Raw genomic sequence first — 11,714 nt, forward strand, 5'->3', positions numbered from 1 at the left:
TATTGATCCTAAAAGAACGGATATTAGATTTTTTATTTGAGCAAACTGATATTAGATATTTTTACCTTTAGCGATGGAAACTGCAGAATCTACGATGACTCGACAGGGAGACAAGACTTTAGATGTTTAGGTGCTTAAGTTTTTAGGGCGTGTTTTAGTAGAAACTTTAGGTATTAGGATTAGGATTAGGATTAGCATTGGAGAATATATATAACGGTATTATTTGTATCATATTGGGAACTAAAAGAATATGGAAGTTAAGAAAAAAGGAAAACGTAACTTTGGTTATCAATTTACATATTTGTCATTATTATTTGGTTATCAATTTGGTTTTACGAACCATTTGGACTGAATAAAACATCAACCAATAGGGTTGACAAGATTTGGTTTGGGTCGGTTTAACTTTGGTTGGTTTAGTTTAGGTTGGTTCGGTTCTTTTGTCCACCCCTAGTAGGCTAGTACTCATGAACCCAAACATTGATACTACTAGCTAGTGTCTACTTACTAAACAATCGGAACTTACGATTCGATTGTTGCAGGTTCTTTTTGATCCTCATGCTTTTTACTCGATATTTGAACAACTTCGGTCACGGCGTGTTACTGTTTTTTAAAAAATTGAGCATTAAGGGTGAATAAAAGTGGTTGTTACATAGAGGAATCATGAGGATTTTGTTTTGGAAGTCTAGCAATCTGTTTGATTCTTTTATTTCATAGTCATCTTAACTATTTACAAAGAGCACAGAAGTTGATCCATGCATGAAAGATAAAACAATGCAGTCCTAGAGTGGCTTAGCTGGAGAAATTTTGAATAGAAGATATTCAATTTTTTCTATGTATGCTACATAAAATGTTTTGGTAAATCACTGTTGTGGCGTTACTGGCAGCTGCTTATTGGTGTCTTTTGAGCTTAGGGGTCTGGCTCTGTTCAGACTCTTATTTGCGGTTTGGCTACAGTTCCTCAGTCGTTTTCGCGTGCTTGTTTTGGAGCTCCCACTCCTGTTCCTCAAGCCTCTGCAGGAAAGCTTGGCTGGGTGGCTCTGTCTTACTGACCGTTGGATTGCATCATCTCCTCCGAAGTTGTTGCCGAATTTAAGGAGTTCAAGTCTTCGCCTACCTCCTCCAGAGTTCATGTTCGTCATGGCCTTGCTGTTCTTCTGTCTTTTTGACAACAAAAAAAGGTTTTGGAGAATACAATTCTAGTTGAGATAATACCCTGTGCTTTCATATTCAACTTGCTTTCAGTTTCAATGATCTTGTGAACCAATATCGATCATCCCAGCTATTGTGAAACTTTCTTAATCACGTCGTGGTTCACTAACTCAAGCTTACCTTACCTAAGAACTAAAACACTTCTGCTACGATTTGGTTTCAGGTTTCGTGCGATTACAAGAAGAGAATCAAAGAACACACGGAGACTTAAGAGTTCTCAAGATCCGTTTCGACACAGGTAAAAGGATTCCACTATAATTAAGGCAACAATCTCGCAAGCTTTCTATGACTGATGAGCTAACAAGACATCTCTCTCTATCACCCTCACACTCTATCTACTCATTTTTACTCGCGCGTTCGATCATTTCTTTTGACCAAATTAATAACAATCGTGGTAAGAAACAAAAGGAACGAGTTTTATCAAAAATGTGATTGTACAAGTTAAGTTTTTCGAACTCTTAACTATCCCTAAACTCTCATAAAGCAGAAAGACCTGAAGACACTCAGATCCATACCCCAAGTTAATGGTAAGTGGTAAATATCGTAGCAAGTAGAATAGAATTGGGGGATTATATTTTGTGTTCTTGAATATTACAAACAACGAAGGGAATTTTTCTTTCGTAAAAACAAATTTGTTGAAACGTGATAATTTTTCTTTATAACTAATCCCGCTGTTTTTATTTAGTTGAGGTTTTAGAGGATTGCACATAAATTAAGGAAGCTAATCTATTGTCTGCTATATCCTTATTTATCACTGTTTTAATGTGCAATTTACTTTCGATCATAAACATGAATGCGATAAAAGCCAAAAGTCACTATATTCTGCATAAAAGTTTGGAAAACAAAAGCTCTAAAACGTCACCTAAAACAAAAGCTCTAATAGCTGCATAATAGCAGTGCTTAGATAATGGGAGAATATTTGGTCGCAGAAACAACTTCGAATTCGGCCTCAACGTTCAAAGCATCTTCTTTGTCTAAGTAAGCCTTCCGAAGTTCATCTAAAGACAAAAACTCATCCCAACCCCAACCCATGTTTTTTTCAATATGTCAGGTGTCCACTGCGAGTAACAAAATAATCAGTATATATCTACAGATAAGACTGTATCGACTGTTGTTTAGTTAGTAAAAAAAGGAAAAAAAAATACTTTGGTATGCCTTGTGATTGGATCCATGTGGGTCTAGAACTCGTAACTTTGCTTGCACGAAAATCTTCTCATCTGCTTTTGGTGCATCACTATCAGCTGAATGCAGGAAAACTGATAACCATTTGTCATCTTCTCTAGAGTTTCCCTTTGGGTACAGCTTTAAAACCCTACACAAACATTAAATGATTATGAGCTTGACTATATCATTCATACAAAAAAAAAATATATATATATATATATATATATACACATACACATACACATACACATACACATACACATACACATACACATACACATACACATACACATACACATACACATACACATACACATACACATACACATACACATACACATACACATACACATACACATACACATACACCATTAAAAACATTAAATGTACGTACATACTCACCAGTTTCTTTCTCCCACTGAGAATTTTTTTGACGTGTATTCATGCTCTTTCAACTGAGAAAACTTCTTAACAGTCCAAGAGAACTTGGGTTTTTGGAGTTTCTCATTAAAAGAGAGAATCTCCCAGTTGGTAAGGGGTGATGGAACAACGACATCAACACCAAACTCACATTGATCTTCCTCAAAGACATAACCGTTTACAGGATTGTTGAATGAATCAAATGGAAGAACTTGCCGTAACCCCCACACTGTCTTAAGTGCATTGAACCTCTTTACTTCTACATCTGAATACATAAAATATAATGATGACTGAAATATATGTGAATAAACATATATAGATTACAAGTAGCTTACCTTGAACAGTAAAGTATTTGTTTTCTTTCTTGTTGTAGACAAAGAAAATGAGTTCAGCAAACACCTCACATTGTTGTTCTGATTTTAAGCTTTTGCTGTCTATTTCCACATACATCGAAATGAATCCTTTTCCATTGTCCTTTTTGTTCCCTTTTGGATATACGATCAGTTTCCTGTTTTCATAGAATACAAATATTGCCTTAGTACACAAATATGAGGTTTTAAATAACTCATTAGTATCAAAGCTAGGTGATAGATGATACATACCAGTTATATCCACCAGCAGAGAAAAGACGAGATTGGTATTTATCATCAGAGGATGTTGTGAACTTCTCAAGTTGTTTGAAGTTGTCAACCTTGAGGCAATAAGAAGAAGGTGGATGCTCTCTCCACTTCTTCACAATTGTAGATACAACTCCTGAGCCTGTACTCATTCTATTCACACGGCGTGCAAGTCCATAAAATAACAAAGATCAGAATGTTCAATGTTCATATATACTGACAAGTGAAAATATGTTTTTTTAAGCAAAGACGTTTCTTGGAAACAGTTAACCCAGTGGGACTATGGGAGGGAAGTAGTAGCTGTCTCATCATGACTATTAGAAAACTAGTCGTACCAATAGCAGACTTTTGATAATCAAATTTAAAGCTACATGAAAAATCTTAACCAAGTCAAAGGGAGAAGAAATACATAATAGTAAAAGAGCAGACTTTTGATAATCAATTCAACGTAACGAAGACCTGTAAGCATTCCGAAAGAATCCAACTCAAATCTCAAAATCCAAATCCTTTTTAACTAAAAGACTATTGGCATCTACCTTTTGTCTTTATTGATCCTAGAAGAACTTATGTTAGATGATCTTACCTTTAGACAATGAAAATTGCAGAATCTACAGACGAGACTTTAGATGTTTAGGTGCTTAAGTTTTTAGGTTTTGCTTTTGGCAGAATATATATATAACAGTATTATTCGTATCATATTGGGGATTAAAAGAATACTAGATTTTGACCCGCACTTGGAAAGCGCGGGATTGTTGGATTATATTATAATACAAAGTTTTATTATATCGAAAAACATAACTTTTAACAGCTATATAATCTACAAATTAGTTTATTTGAGATTTTATATGTATACTTTTACGTAAGTTTATTTTCGACATGAGAATTATGTCCGGATCAAAAAAACAAACCGAACCGACCTAAAATTATAGGTTTAGTTCAGGTCCAGAGAAGATAACCTATTGGATTTTTTTTGACTCGCAGGTCTTTGTTTGAATCCGGGTCCTACCCTAGACCAGATCATAAATATGTGTTTATTAAGTATATTTGGATATTCCGAATATATTTCCGGTATTATGGATATTGTTTTTAAGTTTTTGGTTTATGATTAGATTTTTGATTTCAGGTAAATTTTTCAAATTAAAAAAAAATTGGGTATTTGGATAAAATTTTGGGTATTTTTCAGTTCATTGTGTCAGATTTTGAATAAGATTTTAAAATTTTTAGGTATTTGAATTTTTTTGGTATTTGTTTGGAGTTTCAAATACTTTTCGTTTTTCAGATATTTTTCAGATTTTTCGTATATTTCAAATTCTTTTAGGATCTTAAATATCCGTACAGATGTGGATCCATACGTCCATATCAGGTCCAACAACCTTTTGATATAGATTTTTAACCTTATTATACAAAAACATAGTTGATGAAATATTTTTTTGAGTAAATGTATCATAAGAAATAATATTAAGATCTGTTAAAAATATTTAAAATATTGTATATTTAGAATGATTAATATATTTTCCGAAAATAATAAATAGTTATACATAACTCCAAAAACTTTTTATATTAGATTTTTTAATAGTATTGATTCGTTTTAAGTGAAAAGTATATAAAAGTATAATATCTAAACAAATAATTTTCAAAATTTTGAATAATCAATACTGATATCGTGAAGTCAGGTTAGCTTTAATAGAACCAATGAATTTCTTCATTTTTGTGAAGGTAACATGAATATTCAGAAAAATTATTTTTAAATATGAAAATATTATCAAACTATAGACGGTTGAAAGTTTAGTATATGATATGAGATTTTAGTGGGAAAGTTTATATATGATATGATTACTTTATTATAAACGAAATATGAAGTTAGAATGTACACATATATGTCTTGTAGTTTATCTTGCTTTAAATCATATATTATATAATAAAAGTGGTAATATAAAACATTAGTTTCAATGCTTTTACGATTAAAAATTAAAATGATAAATATAGTAATAGTAATGATTAGGATTTAAGAGTGAGATTTAAATAAATAAAAGAATTGACTAAATTATTATTGTTAGAGAAATATATGGTAACATATTGTTAGTATAAATTTAAAGTAAGACCAAAAAATAATGAGTTAAATGAAAGGGTCCAAACAACTTTTATAGGTAGATTTTTTTAGACTCTTTCCCTTTTAATAGTATTGATGGAAGTTAAGATAACGCAACTTTTACTAAAAAAATCCAATATATTAGTAGTATACATGTTTATCACTATTATGTATTAAATAAATAAGAATATATTGGGTTATCACGTTAACACAACTGGTGCGGTTTTACCGTTGGGTTGATTAAATCATTAACCAATTAGGTTATGTATAGAACAAGGTTTGGTTTGAGTCGGGTTTAACTTTGGTTGGTTCGGTTCGTTTTTTGTGCCTACTCTAGTCGACTCATGAAGCCAAGCATTGATACTGCTAGCGTCTAGTTACTCATGAAGCCAAGCATGCGCCATTTATTTCTGACTTAATTAAATGCTATCATGTTTGAAGTGAAAATTTGAAAGGCGAATGTAGAAGATTAGTATCCACGTTATAACACAACTGGAGTGAAGACAATCTCACCTTTATGTTTACTTTTCTTTTTTTTTTTTATCTCCAGGTCATCTTATTTACAAGAACACAAGATAGTAGCTATAAAAGATAAATCAGAAGAGGAGATGCTATTTTCTTTTTATGTATATACATAAAACGTTTTGGATACAAGATAGTAGGTAAAAAGATAAACTCTCACAAAGCTGAAAAAACCTGACAAGTTAATGGTAAGCAATAAGCTAAGAGTTTGCTGTGCCTCAAAGGTTTAATTACACTCTCTACCAAAGAAAAACCTGTCTATGATTGTTCACAGGTTGAATCTGATTCAGTACCCAATTCGTCATCATAACTTTCAGGAAGCAGCTTGATTCCATCAGCATGCTCAATCACCAAATCCTGGACAAGCAGCAAGTCCTGCCATTGCTTTCCTAGCCGTTTCTTGTGTCAACTGTTCATACTCTTCCTTTGACAATTTCTTCCGGTTCGGTGTCCTGTGGTATTTAGAATAGTAATCCTGCCTTTCAATCGGTGTTCCTCAGCCAACTGAAGAAGGTGACATAACATGTTTCACACCTGTGGTTATGATACTTAAAAGAGTATCAGTTATAAGCTGAACAACGGAGACTTTCCCTTGAAACTAACAATGTAAACGCATACCACTAGAGGAGAGCCGAAACTGGAAGGTACAATTCTAGCACTATTCCACAGTCCACCTCCAGGACGGCTTAGAAGCTCAGCTAGTTCATGCATCGGACGTCCCTTACCAGCAGAGACCAGCAACTGACTTTGAACCACGACTTTTCTCCAGCGAAAGTGCAACATGGTTCTGTAAGAAGCTCAATCACAAACTATGCAATAGATAAGTCTGAATGACAGAGCAAGTGAACATATATATCTAGCTGAAACGAAAGCTCACATCACCAAAGGAGTATCCATTGTGCTCTGAATTAAAAGAAAGAATAAACCATCAGACTATTATCATTATCTTATTCAAATTTACCAGAACATAAGATGCATTTTGTTTACCTGAAAGATAAGTGTGGCGGCGACAGAATGTATAGCCCATTTCAAAAATTGGGCAAACTAACATCCTCACCGTCCAGAGTCCGAAAGCAGCTGCTGGTAATGACTATCCCCACAAGCAACCTGAGTAGAAACCAAATAGCAATTGTCTGCTTATGCTACACAGGTTAAAAAGGATTCCACTATAATCTTACAAGCTTTCTATGTCTGATGAGCTAACAAAACGTCTCTCTCTATCTCGCTCCTCTGTCTTCTAATTTTCTACTCGCACGTTCGTTTCTGTTGACCAAATAACCATTGTGGTAACTGGTAAGAAACAAAAAGGGCCAAGTTTCTTCACTAAGCTGCTTTAAATTGGAAAAACTGTGATTGTACAAAGTTTTTTTAGAATTCTTAACTATCCCCAAACCCTCCGAAAGCAGAAAAGACCCGAAGACACTCTGACTCAGATCTATACCAAGTTAATGGTAAACTATACATGTCGTAGCAAGTAGCTAAGAGATGGTAGAACAGTTTTTGGAAGATTATACTTGTGGTGTTCCTGAATAATAAAAACTGCAAAGGGAAGTTCTCTAATAAAACCAATTTTGTCTAAAATACAGAATTCGAGTAAAAATAAAAAAAAGGTCGAAGACATAGTAGCACTGTCTAATAGCAATGTCGTAGTACTTAGATAATGGGAGAATATTTGGTAGCAGAAACAACTTCAAATTCGATCTCAACGGTCAACGCGTCTTCCGTGTCCAAGTAAGACTTCCGAAGTTCAGCTAAAGACAAAAACTTATTCCAGCCCCAACCAGAATTTGTTTCATTGTGCCAATGGTTCACTGCAAGTGCAAGTAAATAAAACTCTCAGTATAAATATATATCTAGCTAAACTGTATCAACTGTGGATTAGTTAGTAAGCAAACAGAAAAACATAATTAACGTAATTGTTCTTTAGAAATATACGTTTGCGTTCCAAGTGATTGGATCTAAGTGGGTCTAGAACTCGCAAATTTGCTTGCGTCAAAATCTTCTCGTCCGCTTTTAGTGTATTGCTATCAGCCAAAACCAGATAAAGGGATAGCCATTTGCCATCTGCTCTAGACTCACCCTTCGGATACAGCCACAGAACCCTAGAAAATAGTGATTATTATAAACTCGTCTACCATTCGTAGTACAGACACAAACCCATATTCATGTTAATAAAGACATACTTGTGTGTCCAATACTATGTATATATATATATACTCACCATTTCCATGCTCCCATTGAGAAAGTGTTTGATATGTAGTTATCTTCTTTCAACTGAGAAAATTTCTCAACAGTCCAAGAGAACTTGGGATACTGGAGTTTCTCATTAAAAGAGAGGATTTCCCATTTGGTAAGGGGTGAAGGAACAATGACCTCAACACCAAACTCACATTGATCTCCCTCGAAGATGTATCCGTTTTCAAGTTTATTGAAAGCATCAGATGGAAGAACTTGCTGCAACCCCCATATTTTCTTAAGTGCATTGAACCGCTTTACTTCTACATCTGAATACATCAAACATATTGATGACTGAAACATATGTGAATATATATTAGAGAGAGATAGAATGAGAATACACCTTGAATAGTAAAGTACTTGTTTTCTTTCTTGTTGTAGACAAAGAAAATGAGTTCCGCAAACACGTCACATTGTGGTGTTGATGTCAGGCTTTCGCTGTCTATTTCCACATACATCGAAATGAATCCTTCCCCATTGTCCTTTTTGTTCCCTTGTGGGTATACGATCAGTTTCCTGTTTTTATATCAAGCATATTGTCTTAGTATATAAACACTAAGATTAAAAACAACCAATGTATCGTAAAGTAAAGGGCTCGTTACTCTCAACGCTAAATGAAAAGATGATCATTACCAGTTATATCCGCCCGAGGAAAAAAGACGAGACTGGTATTTATCATCAGAGGACGTTGTTGACTTCTCAAGCTGTTTGAAGTTGTCAACCTTGAGGGAGTAAGAAGAAGGTGGATGCTCTCTCCACTTCTTCACAATTGTAGATACTATTTCTGAGCTTGAACTCATTCTACTCAAAGACGACGTACAAGTCTAAAATATAACCAAGATCCGAGTGTTCAATGTTCTTATATACAAATAAAAAGAAAACTACGTTTTTAAAGCACAGACGTTTCTTGGAAGCTGTTAACAGTAACATGCATGGGACTATGGGTATGGAAGGCCAGAGGCCTAGCGGTCTCATAATTACTTTATTAGAAAACGAAGAGTCGTAACTCGTGAATCCATGCGTTGATACTGCTAGACACTAGCGTCTAGTTACTAAGCATGTGTCATTTATTTTTGACTTTAAATACAATTCATGTTTGAAGTGAAAATTTGAGTGGTGAATGTAGAAGATTAGAAACCAAATTAACACAATTTTGAATGAAGAAAATCTCATCTATATACTTGCTACCATCAAAAACTTTTTTTTATAATCCGGATATCCATACACCTTATATAGTCCGACTAGCGCCTAAGTACACTTCACAGAAAGCATCTCGGGGAGCCGCCAATTTTACCCCATGTTAATTGATGGTGGCCACACGCATGGCTAATAAATATTTCAAATAGATTATTTTGAGTTTTGTCCCAAAAATATTTTCTAAAAAAAATGACCAAAATATTTCATTAAAGATGGAAAAAACTCTTATGCTCTAAATATAAAAATACAAATAAATAAAGAAAAATTTCAAATTAATTATTTTTAAAATATTTTAGATCTTATTTTAGAATTTTTAGAATTTTTAAAATTTTTATTTTCTTTTCTAAATTTGACATTTTAATTTTAGATCTTATTTTTAGAATTTTTAATATCTTATTTTATTTTTAAGTTTGAAATTTTAGTTTTTATGTTTTTGAATTTTTAGTTTTTTTTTTTAATTTAGTTTTGAATTTTTTACAATTTTTTATAATTTCATTCGATTTTTTCTGTATTTTTATTTTCTATTTAAGAAAAAAAGAAACCGACATGTCATTATTTTGACCTGTAAAATAAATAGTACCGGTCGTCTATGAACAGAAAAACCTCTTTGGATACATTTGGCGGGAACGTAACGAGAGACGGCACACACAGCGGAGTAGACCAGCAAACCAGCTTGCCAAGGTGATAGAGAAGATTATAAAACAGAGGATTATGTCAATTCGATATTATGAGAAGAGAGGATTAACGAAACTGATGCAGCGATGGTTTGAGGCCCATATTGGGTAAGGACAGAGGCAAAGAACAAAGGTTTTGAGATTCTAGATTCATTTTGTACATAACTATTATTTTCCATGATGATCAATAAATTTAACTTTTCATCAAAAAAAAACGTCTTTGGATGTTTATTATGATAAAAATGTCATTTTAAATGTTTAAAGTACTAATCAAATAATTTCAGTGTTTAAAGTGCTAGAAAGTGACACTGTTAGTGTTTAAAATACCATTTTCCCAATTCTTAACTATTTGCTACTTTCTTATTTTTAATTTTTAATTTTTATTTTGTGAAGATAATTTGACTAAAAAATCTATTTTTGAAGTGCTTTTACTTGTCTTGCACAATAAAGATAACTAATTTCTAACCAAAATAGTTTTTAATAATAATCCACAGGTGTGTGATGCAACTATTGAATAATCTTTAGTATATAATGACTACGAGGAAGCAAAATAGTTTTTATGTTTGTTCTGACTTCACTTTCTAGACTAGACTAGAGCCTAGTGATCTACTTCTTGCTTCATCCGTTCGACCCGAATTTTTCCGACAAGACGTCACTTGTTTTTTTTTTTTTGGTTTTAAATAGAGAATTGAAAAAACGAAAGTTTTTAACAATAACCTATGATTGATATTGATAGGACTTAATACAAGATTCTTTGTTTGAATCTTGCTTGTTCCCTAATGGACATTTTCAACTCCACTCTATTTTTTATTATAATAAAGTTTAGAATAAAAATACTCCAATGGTATTCTAATTTTCACTTTATAATAGAGTGAAAAATATGTTTACTCTAAATATAGAATAACTTATTTTTTTTGTTCATCGCTCTATTTTCTACTCTAAAATAGAGTACTATTGGAACAAACTCAAACTCTATTATAGAGTTACTCAATTATAGAATTACTCTATTTTAAAATAAAAATAGAGTAAACGATTAGATGTAGTATAACAACCAGTTAAAGGACAAAACTGCAAACATGAAAAAGCTGACTTGTGCAAACCACCTAATGATTGTTTTTCAATACAATTTAAATCTAAGTGTCCGAATGGAGGAGTGGGACAAGTGCAGATCTCATGCACATGCAGTTCTCCCGCACTGCATTCACCATTCATCGTTTTCTGTTTACAAAAGCAGTTCAAGCGGGAGATCTGCATACAGTTCAATATTTTTTGTCTTTTTGTGGAAAAAGCAGGAGATCTGCATGCAGATCTCACCCGCCAACATTTGGTGGTGTTGATCTTTTTTTTTTTTTGGTCAATAAATAACTTTGTTACAACACATAACTTTTAAAATATATTTATTTAGTTTTATGAATACAATATTTTTATTTTATTTTATTTACAACTTTAACAATACAAAATTATCATTTTCTACTTATTATTTTTTGTCATATAATTTTTAATTTTTATAAATAAGAAAATAAAAGAAGTATAAGTATCTTATAAAACATTTACAGGTATTTCGGCCGATCCTATAACATCTAAGAT

General features: G+C 32.8%; 2 protein-coding genes across 3 annotated transcripts; both read right to left on the reverse strand.

Annotated features, from left to right (window-relative positions):
- Window positions 1-1,705: 1,705 nt before the first annotated feature.
- On the reverse strand, window positions 1,706-4,317 carry LOC106410464 (ubiquitin C-terminal hydrolase 12). 2 transcript variants are annotated; one of them, XM_022718754.2, is made up of 5 exons: window positions 3,396-4,317; window positions 3,129-3,301; window positions 2,776-3,058; window positions 2,355-2,521; window positions 1,706-2,267 (listed from the first exon to the last, which is right to left on the reverse strand). In XM_022718754.2, the coding sequence occupies exons 1-5, from the start codon at window positions 3,560-3,562 to the stop codon at window positions 2,257-2,259; spliced, it is 801 nt and encodes a 266-aa protein (XP_022574475.2). In that variant the 5' UTR covers window positions 3,563-4,317; the 3' UTR covers window positions 1,706-2,256. The 2 variants fall into 2 exon arrangements, with proteins under 2 accessions (XP_022574475.2, XP_048615690.1); XM_048759733.1 differs by lacking the exon at window positions 1,706-2,267 and having other exon boundaries at window positions 2,304-2,521.
- Window positions 4,318-7,558: 3,241 nt separating this feature from the next.
- LOC106410446 lies at window positions 7,559-9,692 on the reverse strand. Its single transcript, XM_013850942.3, has 5 exons — window positions 8,890-9,692; window positions 8,600-8,772; window positions 8,243-8,525; window positions 7,957-8,123; window positions 7,559-7,832 (listed from the first exon to the last, which is right to left on the reverse strand). The coding sequence occupies exons 1-5, from the start codon at window positions 9,054-9,056 to the stop codon at window positions 7,675-7,677; spliced, it is 948 nt and encodes a 315-aa protein (XP_013706396.2). The 5' UTR covers window positions 9,057-9,692; the 3' UTR covers window positions 7,559-7,674.
- Between the last annotated feature and the right edge of the window lie 2,022 nt (window positions 9,693-11,714).

The sequence above is a fragment of the Brassica napus genome, chromosome A2 (genome assembly GCF_020379485.1).
Source record: "Brassica napus cultivar Da-Ae chromosome A2, Da-Ae, whole genome shotgun sequence".
Classification (NCBI taxonomy): domain Eukaryota; kingdom Viridiplantae; phylum Streptophyta; class Magnoliopsida; order Brassicales; family Brassicaceae; genus Brassica; species Brassica napus.